This window comes from Hesperophylax consimilis, chromosome 27, assembly GCF_061612785.1.
Source record: "Hesperophylax consimilis isolate HC1 chromosome 27, BYU_Hcon_1.0, whole genome shotgun sequence".
NCBI classification, from domain to species: Eukaryota; Metazoa; Arthropoda; class Insecta; order Trichoptera; family Limnephilidae; genus Hesperophylax; species Hesperophylax consimilis.
In genome coordinates, this window is record NC_142862.1 from 21,761,226 (window position 1) to 21,788,018 (window position 26,793).

The window sequence follows — 26,793 nt, forward strand, 5'->3', positions numbered from 1 at the left end:
TTTACTCGTACAACAGCTTTTTTCATGTCGAATAGAAATGAAATAAAATACATATTATTGAAGAAGAAGATGATACTGATATATCTTAACAAACTCAACTAGGAATCGAACCCAGGATGCCTATCTTACCGGGACAGTGCCTCTAACCACTAGGACATTAGGATCTAATTAATAAACGTAATTTTCGTCGATCTCAAATTTGAAATTCAGAATTAACAATATTATCTTGCAATTAAAAAAAATGATGCGGTGCTGATTGCTAATAGTATGGATGATCTGCAGTCTCTTGTGTCTAGGATGAACGAAATATGCGTGAAGAATGAGTTAATGATGAATATAAGTAAGTCTAAAGTAATGGTGTTTGAAAGAGAGAGTACGAAAACAATGTGCAACTGTGAATGAGTTTGTGTATTTAGGAAGCATGTTTACGAGAAATGGGAAGGCTGACAGAGATATTGAAAGAGGAGTAAATGCAGGTAACTCCATTAATGGAGGACTGAACGCAGTCATCGCTAACAAAAAATTGTCCAAAGAAGCGAAGCTAGAAGTCCACAATGGAGTGCTGGTACCTACCCTAATGTATGGAAGTGAGGCATGGAACTGGCAAAGAAAGGATGAAAGTAGATTGAATGCTGTTGAAATGAGATCCTTGAGGCGTATGTGTGGTAAATCCATGTATGTCCGTGTGAGGAATGTGGAGATCCGCAAAGAGTGCAAGGCTGATGTAAGCGTAATGAGTAAGATCAAGAAAGGGAAACTTAGATGATTTGGAAATGTAGAGAGAATGAGCGAAGAAAGGAGTGTAAGGAGAATATACGATGCAAATGTGAATGGTAGCAGAAGTCGGGGATGCCCGAGGAAGACATACCACGACTAAGTGAATCAGATACTTGAGTCGAGCCATGTCAAGAGTCAGAACAATAGAAGAGTATGTATGAGACGATGTATGAATATGAATGAGGCAATAAGTGTGTGCCAAGACCGAGTTGTTTGGCGGTCCGTCCTCTCCGCCTACCCTTGCGGGGAAACGGCGTGAAGGTTAGTTAGTTAGGACGGGTTGTTTCGGAGAATTTGAACAATTCATCAAATTTCAACGTTCATTTTCCAGTTCCGCGAAAGATTTTTTCAAGTTCTGTTTTTATTTCATTTATGTCTAGCCAATAACCTATAATGATATATTAACAGAACTTGCATAGGACTTTCACAGACCCCGAAAATGAACGTTGAAATTTGATGAATTGTTCAAATTCTCCGAAACAACCCGTCCTTAGTTTATCTTGCAATTAATTTTTCCCCTATTTTTGGCAGCTATCTTTTTGAATGATTACAAAATTATAAGTTTGTAACTTAGATAGAATCTCGGATAAACAAATCCCACATATAAATAAAAATCTAACCTTTTGATTTTTCTATGCCTTGTTCCGTTTCATATTTAGTTTAGTTTTATTAGTATTAATATCTTCTTCATCAAAGACATATTATATTAATGGATATAAACTTCAAAAGTTTTATTAATATTTTAAGGTTACAGTAAGACTACGATAATCCAAAATCAACAAGTCCAAAATAAATTGACCACGAGATAAAATATGTTAAAGTAACATGTATCAGTTGAATATTTTATCGTTTTTATCCAGCACTCTCTTGACCCACTACCTTGCACTGCAGTGGAAGAAATTGATTCCCTTCACCCCTGGACACCGTGACACTGATTCCTATCCACTTCTCATACCTGTTTCCTTCCCAGAACGTCCTCTTGTTTATTTCCTTAAAAATACCCTTCACACAGCATCCCCAAAGATGAATAGGACCTGACGGGAATTATTTTCCTCAGGTCCTCCTGTGTTGAGATAATATAGACCCATAAAAAAGCTTTACTAACAAAACAGTGTCCACAAGTCCATAAAACAAATTTAAGGTGGCAATAAAAAAGGTGAGATTCCACAATATAACTTAAGAAAAGGTGATAACTGAAGGTGTTAAGCTTAAAGCTTGTTAACATGACCAAACTCCCATAAATAACCCTTTTCTAAAATATATATACGTTATACATTTGTATACGTTGTCTGGAAACTCGTAGTACGAGCGGTAAACTGGTGAAGCTACATAACATAGAGAATACAAATACAAAAAAAATATTAGTTTAGATTTTTAAAAACTTTTTTTTTATCTGAAGTTAAAGGGTTGAAAAAGCTTGGGGGTCCACTTCGAAGTATTTCAACCGTTGGATTATTTTCAATTCGCAATAAAATCCAAATGAATGGAATTATTATGAACGCTTCGTAAACTAAAAACTGTTTTTAAAAGGTGGCAAAATTTTATTATATTTAATTTTTTAATGCAAACATATTATTTTAAAAATGGTTCACCTTACGTTTTTTTAAAATCTAAATACTGAACTAAAATTACTGATAACCATCACCTAATGTTTCCGTTTTATATTAAAATAATTTTTTTAAATATCACGAATTTTCATAAAATTTTCTTAAACAGCGGTAGTAACCTTTGTTTTCATAGAGGTGTAGGTACATTTAAATTCTTATATTAACTTCTTGATTTGAATATAAAACGTGGTGTTTTCTCTTTCTAACACCATTTAGATCATACTTCTAACAATGACAGTAAGGGAGACACAACGATTCTATGAGCTGTTCCCAAAAGCTAACAAATTAGCAAAAGGGGTTAAAAGACACTAAACAGCTGAAATTAACCCCCTTAGCGACCGATTTTTGTGTAAAAAAAAATTATAACACAAAATCGTCTATAAATGTGACGTAGATTTACCATTTTCCCGATTGTACTATATCCGGACACCATGTATAGAACCCATCCCGTTTTGAAAGAAACTTGAACTCTGAAAGAATATTGAAAGACTGATCAAAACATAGATCGGTACATATACAGTCTTTAAATTTTATAAATATACGACATTTTGGGAGAATACATTATATTTTGGCGGTAATACTGAAGTAATCCATATGAACAAGCTGCAATGATGGTTTATTACGCTTTTAAATCACTAATACATCAAAATGAATTAATCAACAATTTTAGGAATTATATAGATGAGTGGCGGCTTATGACTTGTGCTAGTAGGCTGTGATAAAATAATAAAATTCCATTAATATATTTTTTTATAAAGCTAAAATATTTGTACGATCGTGAGGCATTTTGATGGTCTGAACATGATGGTTAAATTTTTAATTAGATATTTAAATAAATTAAGTTACCAGCCGCCACTATAACGATAGGATAGGTTAGGTTAGGTTATGTTTGGTGTGGTGAAGTCCTGAATCATAATGGGTAAGGTTAGGTTCAGTTGCACGACATAATTAATTTTCCAAATTATTCCAGAACATTGAGATATTATTGGAAATTCTACCTGTTATGGGAAAATATTTACTTTTCTAAAAAACTTTCCCAATACCAATAGTATTTTTTGTGTTCTGTAAAATTTGAATGAAAATTCGTGCCATGCAAATAGTCAGTTTGGGTAAGGTTGGGTTATATTTAGTTAGATACGGTTGTGTGAAGACAGGTTAGGTTATGCTAGGCTAGGTTAGGTTAGGCTAGGATTCGAAAAGTTTAAGTATCATTGAGATAATGTTAGCGACTCAAAAAAATATTTAAAACAGAAAAATTAGAAAAGGATTCGATTGCATCTAGGGATTGAACCCATAACCTCACCCTTGTCGGTTCTTTGCCCTTTGTGGCCAATGGCGTTAAATGTGTTCAGGCTAGGTAAAGTTATGTTAGTTTAGGTTAGGTTAGGTTAGGTTAGTTGTAAGATAAGGTACGCAAAGAGCTAGGAAAGGATATACTGGATTATGAAAGTTTAGGATGCAATTAGTTGATTCAGATGATACAATACCTAGACATAAAACAATACAAATTCAGATAAAAATGCTGTTCCTACAAAAAAAAATCAATTCATATTAAAGAATATTATCGATATGATTAAATATGAAGACATAAACATAGAAAACAATAAATTGCATTAAAATAGTGCTGTTGTGAGATGGGCTACTAAAGCGGTGGACCTCAAAGGTACTGGAGGCAGCCGAAACAGCTATCATTTGGTTATCACTTACCGCCGGGTAATCTTCTGTGGAAATGTCAGCAAAAATAAGAAAAAAATCTTTGATTTTCACACATTTTTAAAATATTTTTGCTAGCATTGTTATTTAGAACACTACCAATCTTAAGTTTACATATTATGAAAATCTCCGACGAAATACAGGGTTTTCCAATGAGAGGTGTTATTTTGATATTTAATCGTAAAAGATCAATGGTTTAGTTGCTTGTGTGGCACGTAGGGCCGTCTTGTTGACAGTAAACGTTGTCCAGATCAATACCATCCAATTCCAGCCATAAAAAAATCATTAATCATCTCTCGATAGCGCAATCCATTAATTCACAAAGTAAGGTCCAATGACTCCGCCGGACCATAAACTGCACCAAACAGTCACACGTTGAGGAAAGAGAGGCTTTTCAACAATAACTCTTGGGTTTTCCGAGCCCCAGATGCGACAATTTTGCTTGTTGACGAAGCCAACGAGGTGGAAATGGGCCTCATCACTCAAGATGATTTGCATTTGATTTAATCAAGTGAATTTTAATAATTTCAATGCGTTGTTGAAGCGTGTATCGTTCCATTTTTATCAATGGCATAGTTTCTACTTAATAATAATAATAATAATAATAAAAACGTTTATTTGACAATAATTTTTTACATGTTTGCATATAGTTTGTACACATACATTTAGATGATTATATTGCCAAAACTTGTCAAATGTCAAAAAATGACAGCTTCAAAAGTAACATCTACCGAAAAAACGGGCTATTCAAAATAACACCTTTTTATTGGAAAACCCTGTATAATATATACGGCTAGGTTCATCACCGGGGTCTCCAAATATTCACACATTTCTGAACACCTTCGTGCTCAAGCGAATTAAAAGAATCCAGTTCAAATTGTGCTGGATGGTGTTTAAATCCATCAATGAAATGGCCGCACCCTACATCTTTGAACTATGCAATCCGGAAAACACTGCCTCAGTCAGTCAACTCTTAGACTAACAACATCATCAGATATCGGGAGGCTGGTGGAACCTAAGCGCAAGCCAAATACTAAGTTTGGAGATCGCACTTTCTGGAGTATCAGGGCCTAGGGCTTAGAATAAACTTCCTTCGGAGCTAAGATCCATAACAAGCCCAACAAAATTTAGGTCCAAACTAAAAACTTACCTTTTTAGACTCTCACACCCTTAAATTAAATAAACCCATCTGACAGAACCAGTCACATTTTCTTAATCAATTAACAATATCCGAAGTTTTACACATCAATCTATTTCGATCATCGACCACATTTAGAATAAATTCTTATCAAATCATTGTACTGTACTGGCGATCCTAAATCTTGCCATTTCTTTCTTAAACACATACAGTAATGAATATAAATCTATTTAAATAAAATCACATATAAAAACATGCGTTTCTATTCAAACAAAACTATACAAATCTAATGACGGGTTGTTTCGCAGAATTTGAAAAATTCATAAAATTTCAACGTTCATTTTCTGGCTCTGTGAAAATCCTATTCAAGTTCTGTTATTATATCATTAGAGGCTAGTTGCTTTAAAAAACTGAAGTCATAACAGAACTTGAAAAAATCTTTCACAGAACTTTTAAATTAACTATGAAATTTGAAGAATGTTGAAATTCTCAGAAACAAGCCGTCCTAAATCTTTCTAATAAACAATGTTAATCTGTGGTGACCTGCCAGGTACGTATGGTCCTGTATATTATCTGCCTGTACATACATAAATAATTTGTCCATTTTGTCGAAGCATCACGTTCATTGCTGCAGATTTGTATTATTGATCCACTGTCGGTGGATGCAATCTTTTACATATTGTTATAATAATAGATTGTCTAGTTTATAGATTTTAAAAAGAAAAAGCACATATATGTCCAGCGCAATTGAGGTGATTTTTCACAAAAACGGCCCTATACAAAACATCAAAATGTTATAATCTTACATTGGAATTAATTACAACATTATGTCCGGAGACCACAATAACTGACTAGAACTTGACAGGCGTGATGGCCTCCTTGGTCGAGGGGTAAGGCTCTCAGCTATCAAGCCTGAAGTCGCGGGTTCAAATCCCGGCGTGCGCAAGTTAATTAAATTTTATTAATTTGTGTTATTTCACAAATTACTCATTTAAAATAATATATAATATGTTTTCGGTATGTTCCGGAGTGGAATATACTCTCAGTATCGCTCTGATGTAAGACCGCGATTCAAAATTGAAAATTTGCTTGAAATGGCTTTGAACGTGTTTGGTGACCAGATCTGAATAGCCAGGTACTCCCTACATTCCTCTTTTCCATTTCCTTCCTCTCCCCACAACTTTCAGCCTAACAACATACCCAGATTGGGCAGGAAAATTTTCTGACAGACAGGAATAACATTCGAGAACCACTTTGTCTTTTTAACTTATTTTGAAGGTTATTTATACTTACCCATTTAATATATCACTGAAGACGAAGATAATTTAATAAATCTATATGAAATAGAACAAGACAAAGAATAATAAAAAGATAACAGGTTTTGAATCTACTCGACCATTGTGACCTGTTTATTAAGCGTCATATTTGTCAGATTGGTTTATGACGCCTGTCCCCGTAAGACAAGAGATTCTGGGTTCAATTCCTAGTTGTGACCGTTATCTTTCTATTTTTCTGTGTCTTGTTCTGTTTCATTTTTCGTTTCGATTTAATAATATTATCTTCTTTTAGGAATAATATTATTTACCATCTGACGTGTACCCGGCGATGCTGGGAGTCATCCTTAGGAGATAGACATATACTATAATCGACTTTTCTGTAGGCCATTTTAAGATATACAATTCCGTAGTACATTATTTTGATGTATCTCATAAGGTTTAGCCAGCGATAGCAATGTAGTGCCGGAAAATTTAATTTTTCGTCTTGATTATAAAACATCGCCTTTCTCTACTTTCTATACATATAAAATGCATGTATCATATATGTATGCCTTCCCGCAAAAAATCTTTAAATTATAGTGAAAAACGTTATCAAAATCCGTTACGTAGTTTAGAAGAACTACGCGCGCAAATGGACAGACGCGGAGAGCGACTATATTTTATACTATTTAGAGAAGAGATAAAACTAGCTTCCACTAGACCGGGTATGTAGCAACTAGCAAGGGTGTTAGATAACTGGCCATAAAACATGCTTCTATTCAGGTTGTACCAGATGTAAAAATGTTGGCTGCTTTTTGTTTTCCGGTAACAAATGAATCTTTCACACGTCACCATTGACATGAAACTAATAAAATAATATGTTCACCACACGTCGCCATGGACAGAAACCTAATAAAACAGAATATGTTCACATCTTTCACACGTCGCCATTGACAGTAACATAATAACACAGAATATGTTTACACCTTTAGTACGTCGCGCGTCGCCATTGACAGGAACCTATTGAAACAGAATATGTTCACATCTTTCACACGTCGCCATGGACAGGAACCTAATAAAAAAGAATAAGTTCACATCTTTCACACGTCGCCATTGACAGTAACCTAATAACACAGAATATGTTTACACCTTTCGCACGTCGCGCGTCGCCATTGACAGGAACCTATTGAAACAGAATATGTTCACATCTTTCACACGTCGCCATGGACAGGAACCTAATAAAAAAGAATAAGTTCACATCTTTCACACGTCGCCATTGACAGTAACCTAATAACACAGAATATGTTTACACCTTTCGCACGTCGCGCGTCGCCATTGACAGGAACCTATTGAAACAGAATATGTTCACATCTTTCACACGTCGCCATTGATAGGAACCTAATAAAACAGAATATGTTCACAACCTTCACACGTCGCCATTGATAGGAACCTAATAAAACAGAATATGTTCACATCTTTCGCACGTCGCCATTGATAGGAACCTAATAAAACAGAATATGTTCACAACCTTCACACGTCGCCATTGATAGGAACCTAATAAAACAGAATATGTTCACATCTTTCACACGTCGCCATTGATAGGAACCTAATAAAACAGAATATGTTCACAACCTTCACACGTCGCCATTGATAGGAACCTAATAAAACAGAATATGTTCACATCTTTCACACGTCGCCATTGACAGAAACCTAATAACACAGAATATGTTTACACCTTTCGCACGTCGCGCGTCGCCATTGACAGGAACCTATTGAAACAGAATATGTTCACATCTTTCACACGTCGCCATTGATAGGAACCTAATTAAACAGAATATGTTAACAACCTTCACACGTCGCCATTGATAGGAACCTAATAAAACAGAATATGTTCACATCTTTCACACGTCGCTATTGACAGGAACCTAATGATATGCACCATCCCTTAATTAAGGTGGTTAGATGGTGTGTCAATGTTGAGGCATTTTCCAGAAGTACTAAGTAAGTTATAGCGCTGATGATGACTATGTCAACCACATAATAATCAACTTATATTGAGAGAAGTTAACTTATATGTGCCTTACAACTGTACTCGTGAGAGAACCCATGCATATTTTTATACTCCGATAGCGAGGAGTATAAAAATATGCATGTGCGTTCTGTTAAGCAGAAGCTTAACAGAACGCACCAATCAACAGAGCGACTCAACTGCTTCATTGACATTTTAAGAAAGACATTAACACTGTAGAAAGGAGTGCCAGGATAACGTATATAGAATCAGTGATCGGTAGAAGGATGTCGGGGCACCCAAGGAAGATACTAGTCGGTTCGGGTCATGTCAAACTCAGAATAACAGAAGAGCATTTATTTAATACTAGCTGACGTGTACCCGGTGTTGCTAGGGTTGATCCGTAAGAGATAGACATATAATATCTTGTTTTTTTGTAGGTCTTTTTAAGATATACAATTCCGTAGTACATTATTTTGATGTATCTCATAAGGTTTAGCCAGCGTTAGCAATGTAAGTACCCGAAAATGTTTTTTTACGACTTGTTACAAAACATCGACTTTTCTCTACTTTATATAAATATAATATATGTGCGTTATATTTACTAACCTTCCGGGAGAAATTTTCTAAGTGATAGCGAAAATCCTATCAAAATCCATTATGTAGTTTAAAAGAACTAAGCGCACAAACAGACAGACGCGGATAGCGTCTTTGTTTTATACTACAGGGTTTTCCAATAAGAGGTGTTATTTTGAATTGCCCGCTATTTCGGTAGATGTTACTTGTAAAACTGTCATTTTGAAGGTTATTTATACTTACCCATTTAATATATCACTGAAGACGAAGATAATTTAATAAATCTATATGAAATATGAAATAGAACAAGACAAAGAATAATAAAAAGATAACAGGTTTTGAATCTACTCGACCATTGTGACCTGTTTATTAAGCGTCATATTTGTCAGATTGGTTTATGACGCCTGTCCCCGTAAGACAAGAGATTCTGGGTTCAATTCCTAGTTGTGACCGTTATCTTTCTATTTTTCTGTGTCTTGTTCTGTTTCATTTTTCGTTTCGATTTAATAATATTATCTTCTTTTAGGAATAATATTATTTACCATCTGACGTGTACCCGGCGATGCTGGGAGTCATCCTTAGGAGATAGACATATACTATAATCGACTTTTCTGTAGGCCATTTTAAGATATACAATTCCGTAGTACATTATTTTGATGTATCTCATAAGGTTTAGCCAGCGATAGCAATGTAGTGCCGGAAAATTTAATTTTTCGTCTTGATTATAAAACATCGCCTTTCTCTACTTTCTATACATATAAAATGCATGTATCATATATGTATGCCTTCCCGCAAAAAATCTTTAAATTATAGTGAAAAACGTTATCAAAATCCGTTACGTAGTTTAGAAGAACTACGCGCGCAAATGGACAGACGCGGAGAGCGACTATATTTTATACTATTTAGAGAAGAGATAAAACTAGCTTCCACTAGACCGGGTATGTAGCAACTAGCAAGGGTGTTAGATAACTGGCCATAAAACATGCTTCTATTCAGGTTGTACCAGATGTAAAAATGTTGGCTGCTTTTTGTTTTCCGGTAACAAATGAATCTTTCACACGTCACCATTGACATGAAACTAATAAAATAATATGTTCACCACACGTCGCCATGGACAGAAACCTAATAAAACAGAATATGTTCACATCTTTCACACGTCGCCATTGACAGTAACATAATAACACAGAATATGTTTACACCTTTAGTACGTCGCGCGTCGCCATTGACAGGAACCTATTGAAACAGAATATGTTCACATCTTTCACACGTCGCCATGGACAGGAACCTAATAAAAAAGAATAAGTTCACATCTTTCACACGTCGCCATTGACAGTAACCTAATAACACAGAATATGTTTACACCTTTCGCACGTCGCGCGTCGCCATTGACAGGAACCTATTGAAACAGAATATGTTCACATCTTTCACACGTCGCCATGGACAGGAACCTAATAAAAAAGAATAAGTTCACATCTTTCACACGTCGCCATTGACAGTAACCTAATAACACAGAATATGTTTACACCTTTCGCACGTCGCGCGTCGCCATTGACAGGAACCTATTGAAACAGAATATGTTCACATCTTTCACACGTCGCCATTGATAGGAACCTAATAAAACAGAATATGTTCACAACCTTCACACGTCGCCATTGATAGGAACCTAATAAAACAGAATATGTTCACATCTTTCGCACGTCGCCATTGATAGGAACCTAATAAAACAGAATATGTTCACAACCTTCACACGTCGCCATTGATAGGAACCTAATAAAACAGAATATGTTCACATCTTTCACACGTCGCCATTGATAGGAACCTAATAAAACAGAATATGTTCACAACCTTCACACGTCGCCATTGATAGGAACCTAATAAAACAGAATATGTTCACATCTTTCACACGTCGCCATTGACAGAAACCTAATAACACAGAATATGTTTACACCTTTCGCACGTCGCGCGTCGCCATTGACAGGAACCTATTGAAACAGAATATGTTCACATCTTTCACACGTCGCCATTGATAGGAACCTAATTAAACAGAATATGTTAACAACCTTCACACGTCGCCATTGATAGGAACCTAATAAAACAGAATATGTTCACATCTTTCACACGTCGCTATTGACAGGAACCTAATGATATGCACCATCCCTTAATTAAGGTGGTTAGATGGTGTGTCAATGTTGAGGCATTTTCCAGAAGTACTAAGTAAGTTATAGCGCTGATGATGACTATGTCAACCACATAATAATCAACTTATATTGAGAGAAGTTAACTTATATGTGCCTTACAACTGTACTCGTGAGAGAACCCATGCATATTTTTATACTCCGATAGCGAGGAGTATAAAAATATGCATGTGCGTTCTGTTAAGCAGAAGCTTAACAGAACGCACCAATCAACAGAGCGACTCAACTGCTTCATTGACATTTTAAGAAAGACATTAACACTGTAGAAAGGAGTGCCAGGATAACGTATATAGAATCAGTGATCGGTAGAAGGATGTCGGGGCACCCAAGGAAGATACTAGTCGGTTCGGGTCATGTCAAACTCAGAATAACAGAAGAGCATTTATTTAATACTAGCTGACGTGTACCCGGTGTTGCTAGGGTTGATCCGTAAGAGATAGACATATAATATCTTGTTTTTTTGTAGGTCTTTTTAAGATATACAATTCCGTAGTACATTATTTTGATGTATCTCATAAGGTTTAGCCAGCGTTAGCAATGTAAGTACCCGAAAATGTTTTTTTACGACTTGTTACAAAACATCGACTTTTCTCTACTTTATATAAATATAATATATGTGCGTTATATTTACTAACCTTCCGGGAGAAATTTTCTAAGTGATAGCGAAAATCCTATCAAAATCCATTATGTAGTTTAAAAGAACTAAGCGCACAAACAGACAGACGCGGATAGCGTCTTTGTTTTATACTACAGGGTTTTCCAATAAGAGGTGTTATTTTGAATTGCCCGCTATTTCGGTAGATGTTACTTGTAAAACTGTCATTTTTAGACATTTGACAAGTAGAAACTACGCCATTAATAAAAATGTAACGATACAAAAATTAAAATTCACTTGAGTGAATCAAATGCAAATCATCTTGAGTGATGAGGCCCATTTCCACCTCGGTGGCTTCGCCAACAAGCAAAAGCATCTGGGGCTTGGAAAACCCAAGAGTTATTGTTGAAAAGCCTCTCTATCCCTCTATACGTGTGACTGTTTGGTGCGGTTTATGGTCCGGCGGAGTCATTGGACCTTACTTTTTCGAAAATGAGGCTGGAGCAACAGTTACGGTGAATGGATTGCGCTATCAAGAGATGATTAATGATTTTTTATGGCCGGAATTGGATGGTATTGATCTGGACAACGTTTAATTTCAACAAGACGGCGCTACGTGCCACACAAGCAACGAAACCATTGATCTTTTACGATTAAATATCAAAATAACACCTCTTATTGGAAAACCCTGTATTTCATGCTTATTTTTATTTTGTAAAAGTTGCCATAAATACTGTTATTCTTCGTAGAATCGTAACAGCCGCAATAAAATTATTGCAAAGGTTAAACAATGTAAATAATAAACATTTTTATAAACTTTATTTTACTTCTCCACGTTCTAGAAGGTCGCTGTTTATTTTGTATTTTAAATTAATCAAAAACTTCCTAAGTCTTCGAACTAAAAAACCCAAATCCGCAGAAACCTCCCTGATAGAATTGGCAAAAAAGGTTTTAAAATAGATGTATTTTAGTAAAAAAACTTTTATTTTTACGGTTTGAATTTTTTTCTATTTCATTGTTTTTATTTATATTTTTTTATTACTTTTCTTTGTTATGTTTCATTTGGATTTAAATTTATATTGATTTATTACTGTGTTACATTTTTGACAGTAAAATTATCAAATTATTAATTAACAGTCCAATTATCAAAATTATTAATTCACAGTCCAATTATCACAATTAATAATTCACAGTCCAATTATAAAAATTATTAATTCACAGTCCAATTATCAAAATTATTAATTCATAGTCCAATTATCACAATTATTAATTCACAGTCCAATTATCAAAATTATTAATTCATAGTCCAATTATCACAATTATTAATTCACAGTCCAATTATCAAAATTATTAATTCACAGTCCAATTATCAAAATTATTAATTCACAGTCTAATTATCAAAATTATTAATTCACAGTCCAATTATCAAATTATTAATTCACAGTCCAATTATCAAATTATTAATTCACAGTCCAATTATCAAAATTATTAATTCATAGTCCAATTATCACAATTATTAATTCACAGTTCTATAGGGAATTCTCGTGCATTTTGTAAATAATTTATTTCAATAAAGATAATTATTTTATTATGTGCCTCTTTTTTTTTCTTTTTTTTTTAATGCATTTTCATTTTTTGTAGTTGTTTTAAAAATTGCGTGCTATTTCGGCTCTGAAAACGGTCGTGCGCCATCTTGACCGCTATGTCACAAGTGCTACGTCACACCTTTGCCGCCGCCGCCGCCATCGGTTTGCAGGATCTACTCGGGCCGGTCAACCGCGACGTCATCGTTCGCCCTTGAACGCTTGATCAATCACCGGGTGTTCTTAGCTGAATTGAAATATTTCGTTCGCGCCTGTTTTTAAAGTCATTATAACTTTAATAAATGATTTTTGAAAATTATAAAAACTATGTATTCTTGTGTCTGAAGTGTTTCTACATATGAATAATTAATAATAAGTGATTTTTTGTGTGAAGAGAATTCCCTATTATCAAATTTATTAGTTCACAGTCGAATTATAAAACTTTCCACTTAAATAATATTAACAAACATAATTTCATTTTTTTTAATGTGAATACCACACAAGAGTCTCACAAACTGCTCTCATCCGTCTGGAGCCGGTGAGACTATGGCATCCCTACTGGTACTCACAGATTATGTTTCCAAATCTTTAGATAAGGGCTATTGCTCATATAATGATTTTTCAAAAGCCTTTGATACCGTAAACCATGACATATTATTAAATAAATTGTCAACTATAGGATTTTCTTTACGGTTTCTCATATTCTTTGCCAGCTATTTTACTGGAAGAAAGCAATTTGTATCTTATGGAATATTCTTGTCAAAATTATTCCTTGTGTTCTCGGGCGTTCCACAGGGCTCTAATCTAGGACCGCTCCTCTTTCTGATTTTAATTAACGATATTAAAGAAAATTTTCTGCATTCCAGGTCACTTCTTTTTGCTGATGACCTAAAACTATTTTTGGAAATTAAAACTTTAGAAGACTGCATTCGACTCCAATCGGACATTAATAGAATTGTTGACTGGAGTAAACGGAATCGAATCGAATTCAATGTTTCTAAATGTTTCATTCTTTCTTTCACACGGGCACGTCATACTTTGTTTTACCGGTATACCATGAATGCCCGAAGTTCAAAACGTGTCTCCACTATGAAAGATCTTGGCATCATGTTTGATAGTAGGCTGACATTTCATACTAATATCGAAATGACGTGTAGTGCTTCACTGAAAATGCTGGGCTTCGTCCTACGCACTGCGATGAATTTTAGAGACACCCGGGTTTTCCAATAATAATAAATAATAATACTTGGATGACTTGTATAGCGCCGTTTTTGTGCAAAAACACCTCAAGGGCGCTGCAAGAGTGCTATACAATGCGTTGGTTAGGAGTAGGCTTGAGAGTGGGTCTGTGGTTTGGAGCCCACATCAGGTGAAGTATTCCCTCATGTTGGAGAGAGTGTAGAAGACATTTCTGAGATTCCTCTACCTGAGGGAGTATGGCTACTACCCGTGGCTCTATCCTACTGACTTTCTCTTGGGCATGCTCGGTATGAACCATCTACGGGTCAGAAGAGATGTGCATATTGTATCACACTTCTTTAAACTGATTCGTGGATGGTTTGAAAATCCGACTATCATGGAGAGTATTAGTCTTCATGTTCCTGATGGTTATTTCCGTCACCGGAATTATTTTATTTATTTTTTCGAAAATGAGGCTGGAGCAACAGTTACGGTGAATGGATTGCGCTATCAAAAGATGATTAATGATTTTTTTATGGCCGGAATTGGATGGTATTGATCTGGACAACGTTTACTTTCAACAAGACAGCGCTACTGACCACGGAGGTCGTCACTTCCAAAAACATTTTTTTTCAGTTTGGTGTTCAAATGTTTGTCTTTTTAATTTTTTTTAATTCTTGACTTTATCTCTGAAATAAAAGCGCTACCTTTTCACAGCCCGCCACGTCTGTAAATACTAAATCCCGTTTATATTATAACGCCACGTTTAACCCAAGTACTTTAAGAAGCTAATTTGACTATTTTATCAAATTATTATTTAGCTTTGTAAAACTCCCTTGGGGCGATTTTCGCAGAATTAGGGAGTGCGTTATTATTTTTAATGAAATTATTAGGGTTAAAATGGTAATACTGACAGTTTCTTAAAAATACAGAGTAAAATAAACTACTCTTAATGTGTAGGTACTTTTTTATTATTTATTTTACGTGTGTAACGTGTTCTACTACACGGAAATGAACTTTAAATCAAATCCACAAGAAATACGATAGTGTAAAGCTCATTCAATTGGGTTTAAAGAAACACGGGAAATTTGGAATGATGGAAACAGCCTACCTTGAATTCCCATAAACTTGCACTGTTAACAGGGTGAAATTTCCTCCAAAACGAGATAATCTTTAATATGATTTTGATATTTGCAAACGGAACACAAAGCATGTGAATATACCACGAAGACACGGCGATTACACCTTCTTGCTACACGACACGAATTCGAATGCTGTACTTGCGACAATTTACAATGCAACAAATCATCTTCTTCTTTCCAAATGTGGGTAAGGCTGTTTTTAAGGAAGTAAATGGATAGTATACGATGGGAAAAATTGTAGGTGTTATCCAAAAACTGTTTCAATACTAAACAACGTGAATACCGCGCAATAGTCCCAACAGCCTTGAGCCAGTGACACTGGCCCAGGTGTTGTATTTTGTTAGGAAAAAGGTAGTGAGGAGGGGATGGAGATGAGGCAGAGGAAGGTGGGAAGTATCTGGCTAAGCTGTGCATCTAATATTAATCATATATTTAAATATAATATAATTCTTCCGTTTGGTGAGGGGTCACTCTAAAATCCATTCCGATTACATTGAAAAAAATCGATATATTATTTATAAATTTCGTCCATTTAGACTATTTAGAGAAATCAAAAATTACAACCACTTGATGAAAGAATTAAAATTACTAAGACTCTCAGATAGAGGGTTTTCCAATATGAGGTGTTATTTTGAATAGCCCGCTATTTCGGTAGATGTTACTTTTGAAGCTGTTATTTTTTAACATTTGACAAGTAGAAACTACGCCATTGATAAAAATGGAACAATACACGCTTCAACAAAGCTTTGAAATTATTAAGATTCACTTGAGTGAATCAAATGCAAATCATCTTGAGTGATGAGGCCCATTTCCACCTCGGTGGCTTCGTCAACAAGCAAAATTGTCGCATCTGAGGCTCGAAAAACCCAAGAGTTATTGTTGAAAAGCCTCTCTATTCTCAACGTGTGACTGTTTGGTGCGGTTTATGGTCCGGCGGAGTCATTGGACCTTACTTTTTTGAAAATGAGGCTGGAGCAACAGTTACGATGAATTGATTGCGCTATTGAGAGATGATTAATGATTTTTTTATGGCCGGAATTGAATGGTATTGATCTGGACAACGTTTACTTTCAACAAAATGGCGCTACGTGCCACACAAGCAACGAAACCATTGATCTTTTACGATTGAATATCAAAATAACACCTCTTATTGGAAAACCCTGTGGTAGACTTATTTACGACGTATTTTTTTAAAAAATAATTGTTCATGATTTAGCCACTCGAGTGATTTTCGGCATTTAATGCCGAGTTTTCAATTCAAAGTGATCGCACGCCATAATATGCCATTTTTATCTCGCTGAATTCGCGCATTTACAATTTTTTTTATAAATGCTAAAAATATTCATTGTCTATATAGCAGTATAATATGTTTATATGTCTCCGTATTAAAATTCAGAAAGAATTCCTTGAACGCCAATCACTCGACTCATATTCCAGTTATTGAGCCAAGCAATCGAGTGGACAGACCGCCCTTATTTACTCAGCCTAATTACCTTTCATATACCAACTAGACCCACTAGATCCAAAACTATTTTTATTGCAATAATACTATCAGTACTGAGTCGTACATCCTCGATCTTATCTAGATTGCATGCAGTTGGCAATAATTTCGTATAAATTGTTGAAGTATTCAACTGCACGGAATATATGTAGTTACAAGAAGGCTATAATAACATTCCGCAATATTAATTAATGCTAGCATAATATTATTCCTCTGAATGGGTTCTATATAATATCAATATAAAATTATACTTCAGTATTACTGTTACACAAAATTATTATGCAAAAGCCTGTTTCGGTGAATAATATTAAATAAACTTATATAACTTGGTCTACGTGACCATCTTGGATTATTATTTTTATAAGCAATAATTATTAGCCTGAAACACTCATCCACATTGAAAAATCTCCCGATAAAAGATACATGACGCCAACGGGACCGGTCGACAGCTCTGACCACTGAGCTATGGCGGCTTATCTCTTATCCGCGAAAAAATTCAATATATACTAGTGTTTCATTCAACAATTACTGCTTATTACATTTTTTCACCTGAAAACAACCAACTTTATTTTATATGAATCCCGTCCCGTTGGCGTCATGTATCTTTTATCAGGAGATTTTTCAATGTGGATGAGTGTTTCAGGCTAATAATTATTGCTTATAAAATAATTGTTACCCTTTGTGCTATGCATAAAAAATCTTGTCTCAAACATTAGTTTACCTAAAAAAATCTTGGATTATTATAACATCTAGAATACTTCAAGAAGAATACAATTTAAATTAGAAGGCAATGGACTGATCTAATTTGTTTACACAAAATAATTCATGGCCATCTTGATGCTAAATCATGTCTTAGCAATATTTTAATAAATGTTCCTAATTCCTATTTTTAAGACGCCATAGCATGTTTCACCTGAAAACATTTTAAAATAATGTCACCTATTTTAGCCTCTGACCCAAACGTGTGGACTATATAATAAGATAGATTGTGCTGAAGTAGAGATTTTCTTCGATAATTTATACGGATTCAGAAAAAATGTTCTGCTGTTGCTAACAATTATGTTGCACTATTTATGTCTCTTTTGTCTCTGGTGTCTTTTTTATACTATTTGCCATTTGAGTAAGCTAAGTTTGTATTGGTTTATTTTGTTTTTGTATTTGAATCTTTATTTAGATTTATGCAAATTAGTGAATCCTGTATCTGAGCAGAATTTTGTAACTGAATTTACCTATTTTTGTGTATTAACTGAGTATTTATAGCTGAATTGTTCTGTTCTGAACGGAAGTGAGACCATTTATAAAAATCCAGTATAAAGATATTGATAAGGTCCAATCTACACGGAAAAAACTTACTGGTATAAAATATTGCAAATTTATTAAGAACCTGTTGAAATTATTCGTAATCCGGTTAAAAACATGATCACAGGCTATAAACGAATAAATTGATAGGTTTCCTGTTAGTAAAAGGGGAATTCATAAAAATCATAATATTATTGCATTTCGTCATTACATATTATTTAGGCATTGTTCAGGTGCATCAACACGTGTTCCGATAAATTAGGAATGTAGTTTTGAGTCTATAGGTTACAAACAAAGAAACATATATTTTTATATGTATATAGATATATTTGTAAGACTGATAATAATTAAATCTTATATTTTAACCAGTTCAACGATGTTCAGATAAAAATTAGTATTGCTAATTTATTCAAATTATTAATAATTGGGTTAAAAACGCGATTGCAGGCCTTTAACGAATGAATTTATAGGTTTCCTGGTAAAATTTTAATAAAATACGAATCATGATTTCGGAACACGTTTTCATAAAAGTTATAATATCATCGCATTTCGTCATTATATATTATCAAGTTATGGTGTAGGAGCATGAACACATGTTTCGATCATTTATTAATGTCTGATAGTTTATCAGGAAATGGCCTGCAATCCCGTTTTTAACCGGATTACGAATAATTTGAAGAGATTTTTAATAAATCAGCGAAAATCTTTTTTCTCCGTTTAGAAGATAAAAATAAAAAATTTCCGTAAATAATAGGTGTTGAAGGGTAAACAAAACGTGTCAGAGAAATGTTCGTAAAATAAAACTCTACGCTCGAATTCTCGCTTCCTGTATTTTCTATTCTATTTTTCTTTAGGGATGTAATAAAAATAATATTTCTATTCAGTGCGCGTTAGTACTTCCCTTCGACGTGTTCCTTCCGCCCGATGGCTGATAGCAGATCTGTCGTGGTCGTGGTGAGAATTTTCCTATTCAATTTTTCTTTTGTTGATGTTTTTTACAGTTACAATGCCATTTACAAAACAGTCTTTTTCTTTTTTTTTATTTAAGTTCACAATGGTAATTTTTTTTCAGACCATTATCTTTATTTGGAGATGCTGTTCGGAGGGTATTTTTGGAGAAGTGAAAATGGGTTTTGATGAGACCATTATTGTAGGAAGAAACAAAGAGCGACAAATCGATCCACATCCGAACTATTGAATACAAAAACGAGTCGTAATAATGACCCGTTGTCATGTTATTCTAATTTATGTTTAAGGCGAAGCTTGATGCCAAATCACTATTTTGATTAATCTTTATAACGAAATGGTGTACATTATAAATACCAAAAAATATGTTTTAGATAAATTAAAGGTTTTCCTATCGTTTCGCTTGATTAGATTACAAATAAAAAAATAAATTACTCCATAAAAAATATAAATACAAGCTACTAAAAAAAATATTTTTTCAATAGAAATGAATGAACCCAACTTTATCCTTTGAAACAAATTTTAAAAAATACAGTTTTATAGCCAAGATTATCTCTGACAGTTTCACTTGATTAACTTTTTTGCTTTCTTATAAAATTATTTTCAAAATAAATAAAAACCAGTTGTTTGCTTGAAATCGAACGTTTCTAGACTCCGTTTGTGAAGCGATTTTAATGCCTATTACCTACGATATAAGGTATACCAAGAATATACACATTTTTGACTTGTAGCTTCTTCTTAAGAGGTAGGTAACACCATGTAATTTTAATAATACCTCCAACTACAGTAAAATACTGTCAATATGAACAACTCGCATCTCTAGAAGCACAAGTGTCGCATATTGACTAAGACATTTCTTTGAATATCGGCAAATTGATTTTCTTTAGTACTTGGTGGCCGTGTTTTGCGCTTCTAATTTGTATTTTGTTTTTTTTTTTCCCACAAAATAGGTTTTTCTGCGCGCAATTTACGGATGTAATAATTACAAACGGCAAAAACACCCCAAGTCGTTTTCCGGGATGACAAAAAAACTTCAACAGATTGGTTTATAATTGTGGGAATTGAATAGAATCATTATTAATTAATTTAAATAAATAATAAATATCACCTTTTATTAATAAGTCATATTTAAGCTAACAGGAATAGAATTTATTAAAAATATTTTATAAACTTACGAGAGCATCTGGACCTGCTGAGGCTGGCATTCTCCAGGAACCTGACAAGGACTCTACTCCTCGAAGATAGCCGCTTTAATATATTTTTTTATATAAAGGTTTTCCAATAAGAGGTGTTATTTTCATATTCAATCGTAAAAGATCAATGGTTTCGTTGCTTGTGTGGCACGTAGCGCCGTCTTGTTGAAAGTAAACGTTGCCCAGATCAATACCATCCAATTCCGGCCATAGAAAATCATTAATCATCTCTCGATAGTGATCCATTCACCGTAACTGTTGCTCCAGCCTCATTTTCGAAAAAGTAAGGTCCAATGACTCCGCCGTACCATAAACCACACCAAACAGTCACACGTTGAGAAAAAGAGACTTTTCAACAATAACTCTTGGGTTTTCAGAGCCCCAGATGCGACAATTTTGCTTGTTGACGAAGCCACCGAGGTGGAAATGGGCCTCATCACTCAAGATGATTTGCATTTGATTTACTCAAGTGAATTTTAATAATTTCAATGCGTTGTTGAAGCGTGTATCGTTCCATTTTTATTAATGGCGTAGTTTCTACTTGTTAAATGTCAAAAAATGACAGTTTCAAAAGTAACATCTACCCAAATAGCGGGCTATTCAAAATAACACATTTTATTGGATATCCCTGTATTAGCAAAAACAGCAGTAAGGTCAAATGTAGGTTGCCTATTTTTTTTATATTTTTATAATTTATTAACGTTCATGTTGCCATCAGAAGTTGGAGGTATTATTAATATTATAGGGTATTTGGTAACATAGAAACCGGAAAATAATTTCATTGTCGAGCTTTAGTAACTATAGGAACTAGTCGTGAAAATGACAACCAACTGCCGATCAATAAAACTAGTAGAATCTAAAAATATTCACACCGCTATACTCGTATTAATTCCAATTTTCGTACGATATCTTAATCCATGGGAATTATTCAATTTACCAGATGGCTATACTAAGTTATATTGATTGACCACGCTAAGGTAATAAATAAGTACTGAGAGAGGATTATTTTACCATAATTTACTTTTCTTTCTTGTGCTTCTGGTTTCTATCAATTTATTCATTTTAAAATTATTTATTTAGTACTAGTTGAAATAAATAAACAATTTACGCCACGCGTTGCTGTCGCTCAGTCTGTCAGTCTGTGCAGAAAGAAAAAATAGCGCGTGTTACTTTTACGTCAAAAATAATTCGCTGTATTTAAAAAAAAAGCATGTTTTACCTGTCACAGATGATGTCTAAATAATATAGGTAAATAAAAATACATTTGTATGCAACGTTGTGTCAAAATTTCAAAGCAATCTGTGAAGAACTATCGGAGATTTAAAATTTTGGACAAACGCACTTTTACATTTATGGATATGATACGAAATTTTCACAGACAAAAGTATTATTATTTTTTAATTATAAACTAATGTTTATAAGACAAGGTTTTTAAGCATAACAAAGGATAACATAGCACAAAGGACAAAGGTTATCCTTTAGGCCATGCATAAAAAAACCTTGTCTTTTAATTAATTAATTATTTTTTTAATGATCAACTAATGTTTATAAGACACCGTTTTATGCATAGCGTAAAGGATAACAAATAATTAGTCGCCTGAAATATCAATACAAATTGAAAATAACTCCCTAGTAAAAATAAATGCCGCCAACGGGAATTGAACCCGTGCCTTCTGATGTCCGGTCAGGTGTTCTGTAACCATTGAGCTATGTCGGCTTATTTCCAACCCGCCAAATGATTCAATATCTACTAGTACCTCAATCAACAATTACTGCTTATTATATTTTTTCCACCTGTAAACAACCAACTTTATTTTTGTAGGAAAGGCTTTGTTAGTGCTACATTTCATATATACGAAAAAGTATTGTAATAAAAAATAATTTTTTATTTTTTTTAAAAAGAAAGACAAACATTTCCGGGTTACGAATAACCTAAAAATATTGGAAAATCTTATACTACCACCACAGTAGCGGGAAATCTTGCTTGTGTTGTGATGGAGGACTTAGCCAGCCGAAGAATTGAACACACTACGCCTTGGTGGAACCTAAACGCGATGTCAACTCAGCTAGCGACCGGTCAACTTTTACAATATTATTGTAGGCGCTTGTCTGAATTCTTCATACAGTGTGTTCCCATTTTAAAAATGACACTTGAATTAGAGATTTTAAGTATTAGTTTATTGAACCAGAGTTACGCAGGACGCACCGACAGTCGAAATGAGTATTTTTAATTATGTTAGATCCTTCGCATTTGAAATATATCTATTAGAATTTTTATTTTGTTTTCTTCGATTAGTGAATAAATAAATGAATGAATTGGAATCTTGAAAGTGGAAAATAATCCACGATAGAGCTGAAACTCTGCATATGGACTTGTTGTCGATGACAATGCATTGTACCAACTTTTAGTGGCACTTACCCACACACATGTATTTCTCAGAAATTACATAAATTTACAGCAGATAATATATGAAATAAATCTCGGTAACATCCAATTAGGATTTTGCTTAACGGGATGCACTACGTCGTTTAATATTTTAAATTGAGCCGCTATCAATAATAACCCTTACGTAGATGGCGATAAGGTTTAAATTCCCGCTTAAAACCATGACTGTTTTGATTTAAGCACAAAAAAACATGGCTTAAAAGTGCCTTTTATTTTATTTTGTGGATGTTCAGGCATAAATACTTAAATTTTTTTCGATCATTTTATAAATAATGTATTGGTGAATAACCGTTTTACGGAGAACATGAAAAATAAATAAATAAATAAATAATAAATAAATAACTTAATTTGCCACATTATACAATAAAGTCATAACCGAAATGGGTTTGTAAGTAGGAGATTTTGAACTTTAAAGCAGTTTTCATAGGCATTATACATTATTTTTTTCTGGGCTTATAAAAAGACTTATCTAAAAAATACTCGATTATTTCAAAGGACAAGATGTATTCTACTTGCAGGATTTAATTAAAGAATATGAAACATGTCTAGGTGACCAAATTTTCAAACCAAAAACACATGATTTTTACAAATACATTTACATAAGGCGATGCCTATGTGATAGCTTAGTTCACTCTTTTTGGTCATTCCCTGGGGAGGAATGTTCAATCCTCGATCAAATCATTTTTTTATTACATGTATTAATAAAAATACTACTAGAACTACTAGCATAAAACCTTGCTTTTCATACGATCACGCTAATCGGTTTTCACCAAAACTTGTCTTCGTCAGAACAGATATACCTACCTACTACCGTTTAAATCTGCCTTGAAGAAATTACCGTGTTTTATTTAAACTGTCTTCAATGACCAGATCTGTATAGCGAAGAACTTCCATAGTACAAGTGGATCGAGACTCTTCTGTGAAGAAATTTTATGAAAAATGTATAAAATTCCTTAAAAAATCACCTAAAATAATATTATCCAAGTATTATTTGGTAACATTTTCAATAAATTACAAAGTTCAAACAGTTTTCAAAGAAAATTCAAGCGTTGCGACGTTAAAAACTGTGCCTATTTCATTGTGTTTCCAAGGAACATAAAAGAAAAGTTAGCATAATGTGAAAAAAAACTCTCTTTCATCACAAAATTGCTAAAAGATTAAGTTTTCCTCAATGTTTTCAAATATTCGATTATCTGATACCAGGGTCCCAGAACATCAGAAAGGGTGTAATTTCTCTGTGGGTTGTATAGATACAAGGCACAAGGGTTTATATAATCTATAATCTGATTTTACAAACCCCAAAATAGATTCATAAATCATAAGCCAATAGCAAGGGAAGGCATCTTATCTATAAATATATATTAAAGCCATGTCATATTTTCCGACTTGTATCAAATTTTATCAAGTACGTATTTGTTGTTGGAGTTCGTTCATTAATTTTTAAAAGCGTTTCATTCGTGTAGTAACTGGCCTCCGTGGTCCAGGGGTAAGGCTTTCAACTCGTAAGCCGGAGGTAGAGGGTTCAAATCCTGGCGGGCACAAGTCAATTTAATTTGATTAATTTGTGTTATTTCACAATTTACTCATATCTAATAATAAATAATATATTTGCGGCATGTTACAACTGAAGATACTCTCAGTATCGCCCTGGTGTAAGAGCACTCTTCAGAATTGAAACGTAGCATGAAATGGCTTTGGTCATGTTTGGTGACTGGATCAGAATAGCCAGGTACCTTCCTCTTTCCCATATTCTTCCCCTTCCAACTACCTTCATCCTCACAATATACCCAATTGGGTATGCCATAGTCTCACTGGCTCCAGTGGGTCGAGGGCAGTTGGGACTCTTGTGCGGATTCACATAAAAAATAAAATAAAATCGAATTGAACACATAACTGCATCGATTGCACACAGCATGGTTCAAATACGTTATTCGATCTCGGAAAACGGAATTTAAGAACATTAAAAACGAAAAAATCAATTCGAACAAACAAACATACTGATATATTTTTTGATTCTCTTCCTCTATTCAAGAAAAAACTTCTTTAGCAAACTGAATTCGCACACATAACACACACATACACACCCTCTCACACACCCTCAAGTACACACACACACACAACACTCGCACACACCTCTCTCCTTCCCTAACATGCTAACTTACTTACCTTAGGTAAAGTCTATAATATACCACATATGCATATTTGTCAGCTACATGTCATTGGTACCAATTATTTATTTCTTTTTTCATTTTTGGGAAGTCGAAAGTTTACATTTAATCAGTTTGTACATAAGTGTTATTTAGTAAAATAAAACCAATTATGGATTTCCTCCTTGTAACTTTAACTGAGACAGCATAATTTGAATTTGTGAGAAAGGAAAATTAGTTCTAAAAAAATTATACAAAACAAAAGATTACATAAAACGAAAAATTTACAAAACAATACATTTATAGCCATGGAGAGAGGTTGTAGATATAATAGAGATATAATCAATATAAACAATAGAGACATAGACATTATTAACAAACCATCAAAGAAATATTCTTTTATGGACCTCTTGTATTTGGTAAGTTCGCAACTGAAAATATCAACCTTAGATAATACGCTATTGTAATTATTGCATAGTCTGTTCAGGCAAGAATTCTGCAAAGAGTTTGTTTTGCTTTGATAAACCCTGAACAGGACACAAGAGCGTGTTGAACGCGCAGGTACATTGAATGGAATCTTGTTTAGCAACTCTGGGCATTGAATATTATTGTTAACTACTTTATACAGGAGTAGTGCATTAACTTGTATAACTTCGTAACTATTGTCCTCTTTGTAATAATGTACTGTTTGTTTCTGCAATAATAAAAATAAAATAAAATAACTAACAATTATGACATTATTACAACGATTTATAACCCCGAACAACGACGGGTACACGTCATAACATAATAAAACTAGAATTTGCTGTCAGAAAACATAAAAAATTGTGACAAAATTAATGTTGAAATACAAAATTTTCAATGTGCTTTAAATTTTCCAAACGTTTTGATTTTCTGATTAATTTATCATTTTAACCACGTCCCTTTAATGTTGATGTTCGCCTTTTACTTTCTATTTGCGGTATTTTCAGAAATGGCATCCATGTGCAAGCAATAAATCATCTTGTAGCGTCTCGGGAAGTGGGGAGGTAAAGACATTTGGGAGGGGAAGGGAGAATGGGGAACGCGGACGGACAAGAGAAAGGGAACTGGAAAGAAGGATGAACAGGGAATATGTGGAATGAGAAAGAATGCCGGGAATGCGAGAGGAAATGATGTACGACAACGGGGGATCACTTGGAGGAAGGTTGAAGGAAAATACGTACTAGACAAAGCAGTATAAGAATCCCTAACACCAATTATCTGCTATTTTCTGTTGAAGCTTGTTCGTATTGTTCTTTGCCAATAAGACGGCGGAGGCCTCTAGCGGATAAAACTTGAAACAATTCTAATACAGGGTGGGCCATAAAATTGGATTCGAAAGATTCGTTAAAAAATGTTTAATAATACCGAAATATATATTTATTTAGATTTAAATAGACGCATGGAAATATTTATTTTTAAAAACGATATCGTCCACACTGAGAAAACTT

The 26,793-nt window shown here is 34.0% G+C and overlaps 1 protein-coding gene across 1 annotated transcript in view; it reads right to left on the minus strand.

The window, feature by feature from the left end:
- The window catches only part of LOC149410761 (43 kDa receptor-associated protein of the synapse), a 170,758-nt gene that overhangs the window by 17,393 nt on the left and 126,572 nt on the right, over positions 1-26,793 (minus strand). Inside the window, exon 3 of the mRNA XM_089648335.1 lies at positions 4,092-4,105. Within this exon, the coding sequence (XP_089504461.1) occupies positions 4,092-4,105 (14 nt within the window). The remainder of the gene's footprint in view (positions 1-4,091; positions 4,106-26,793) is intronic.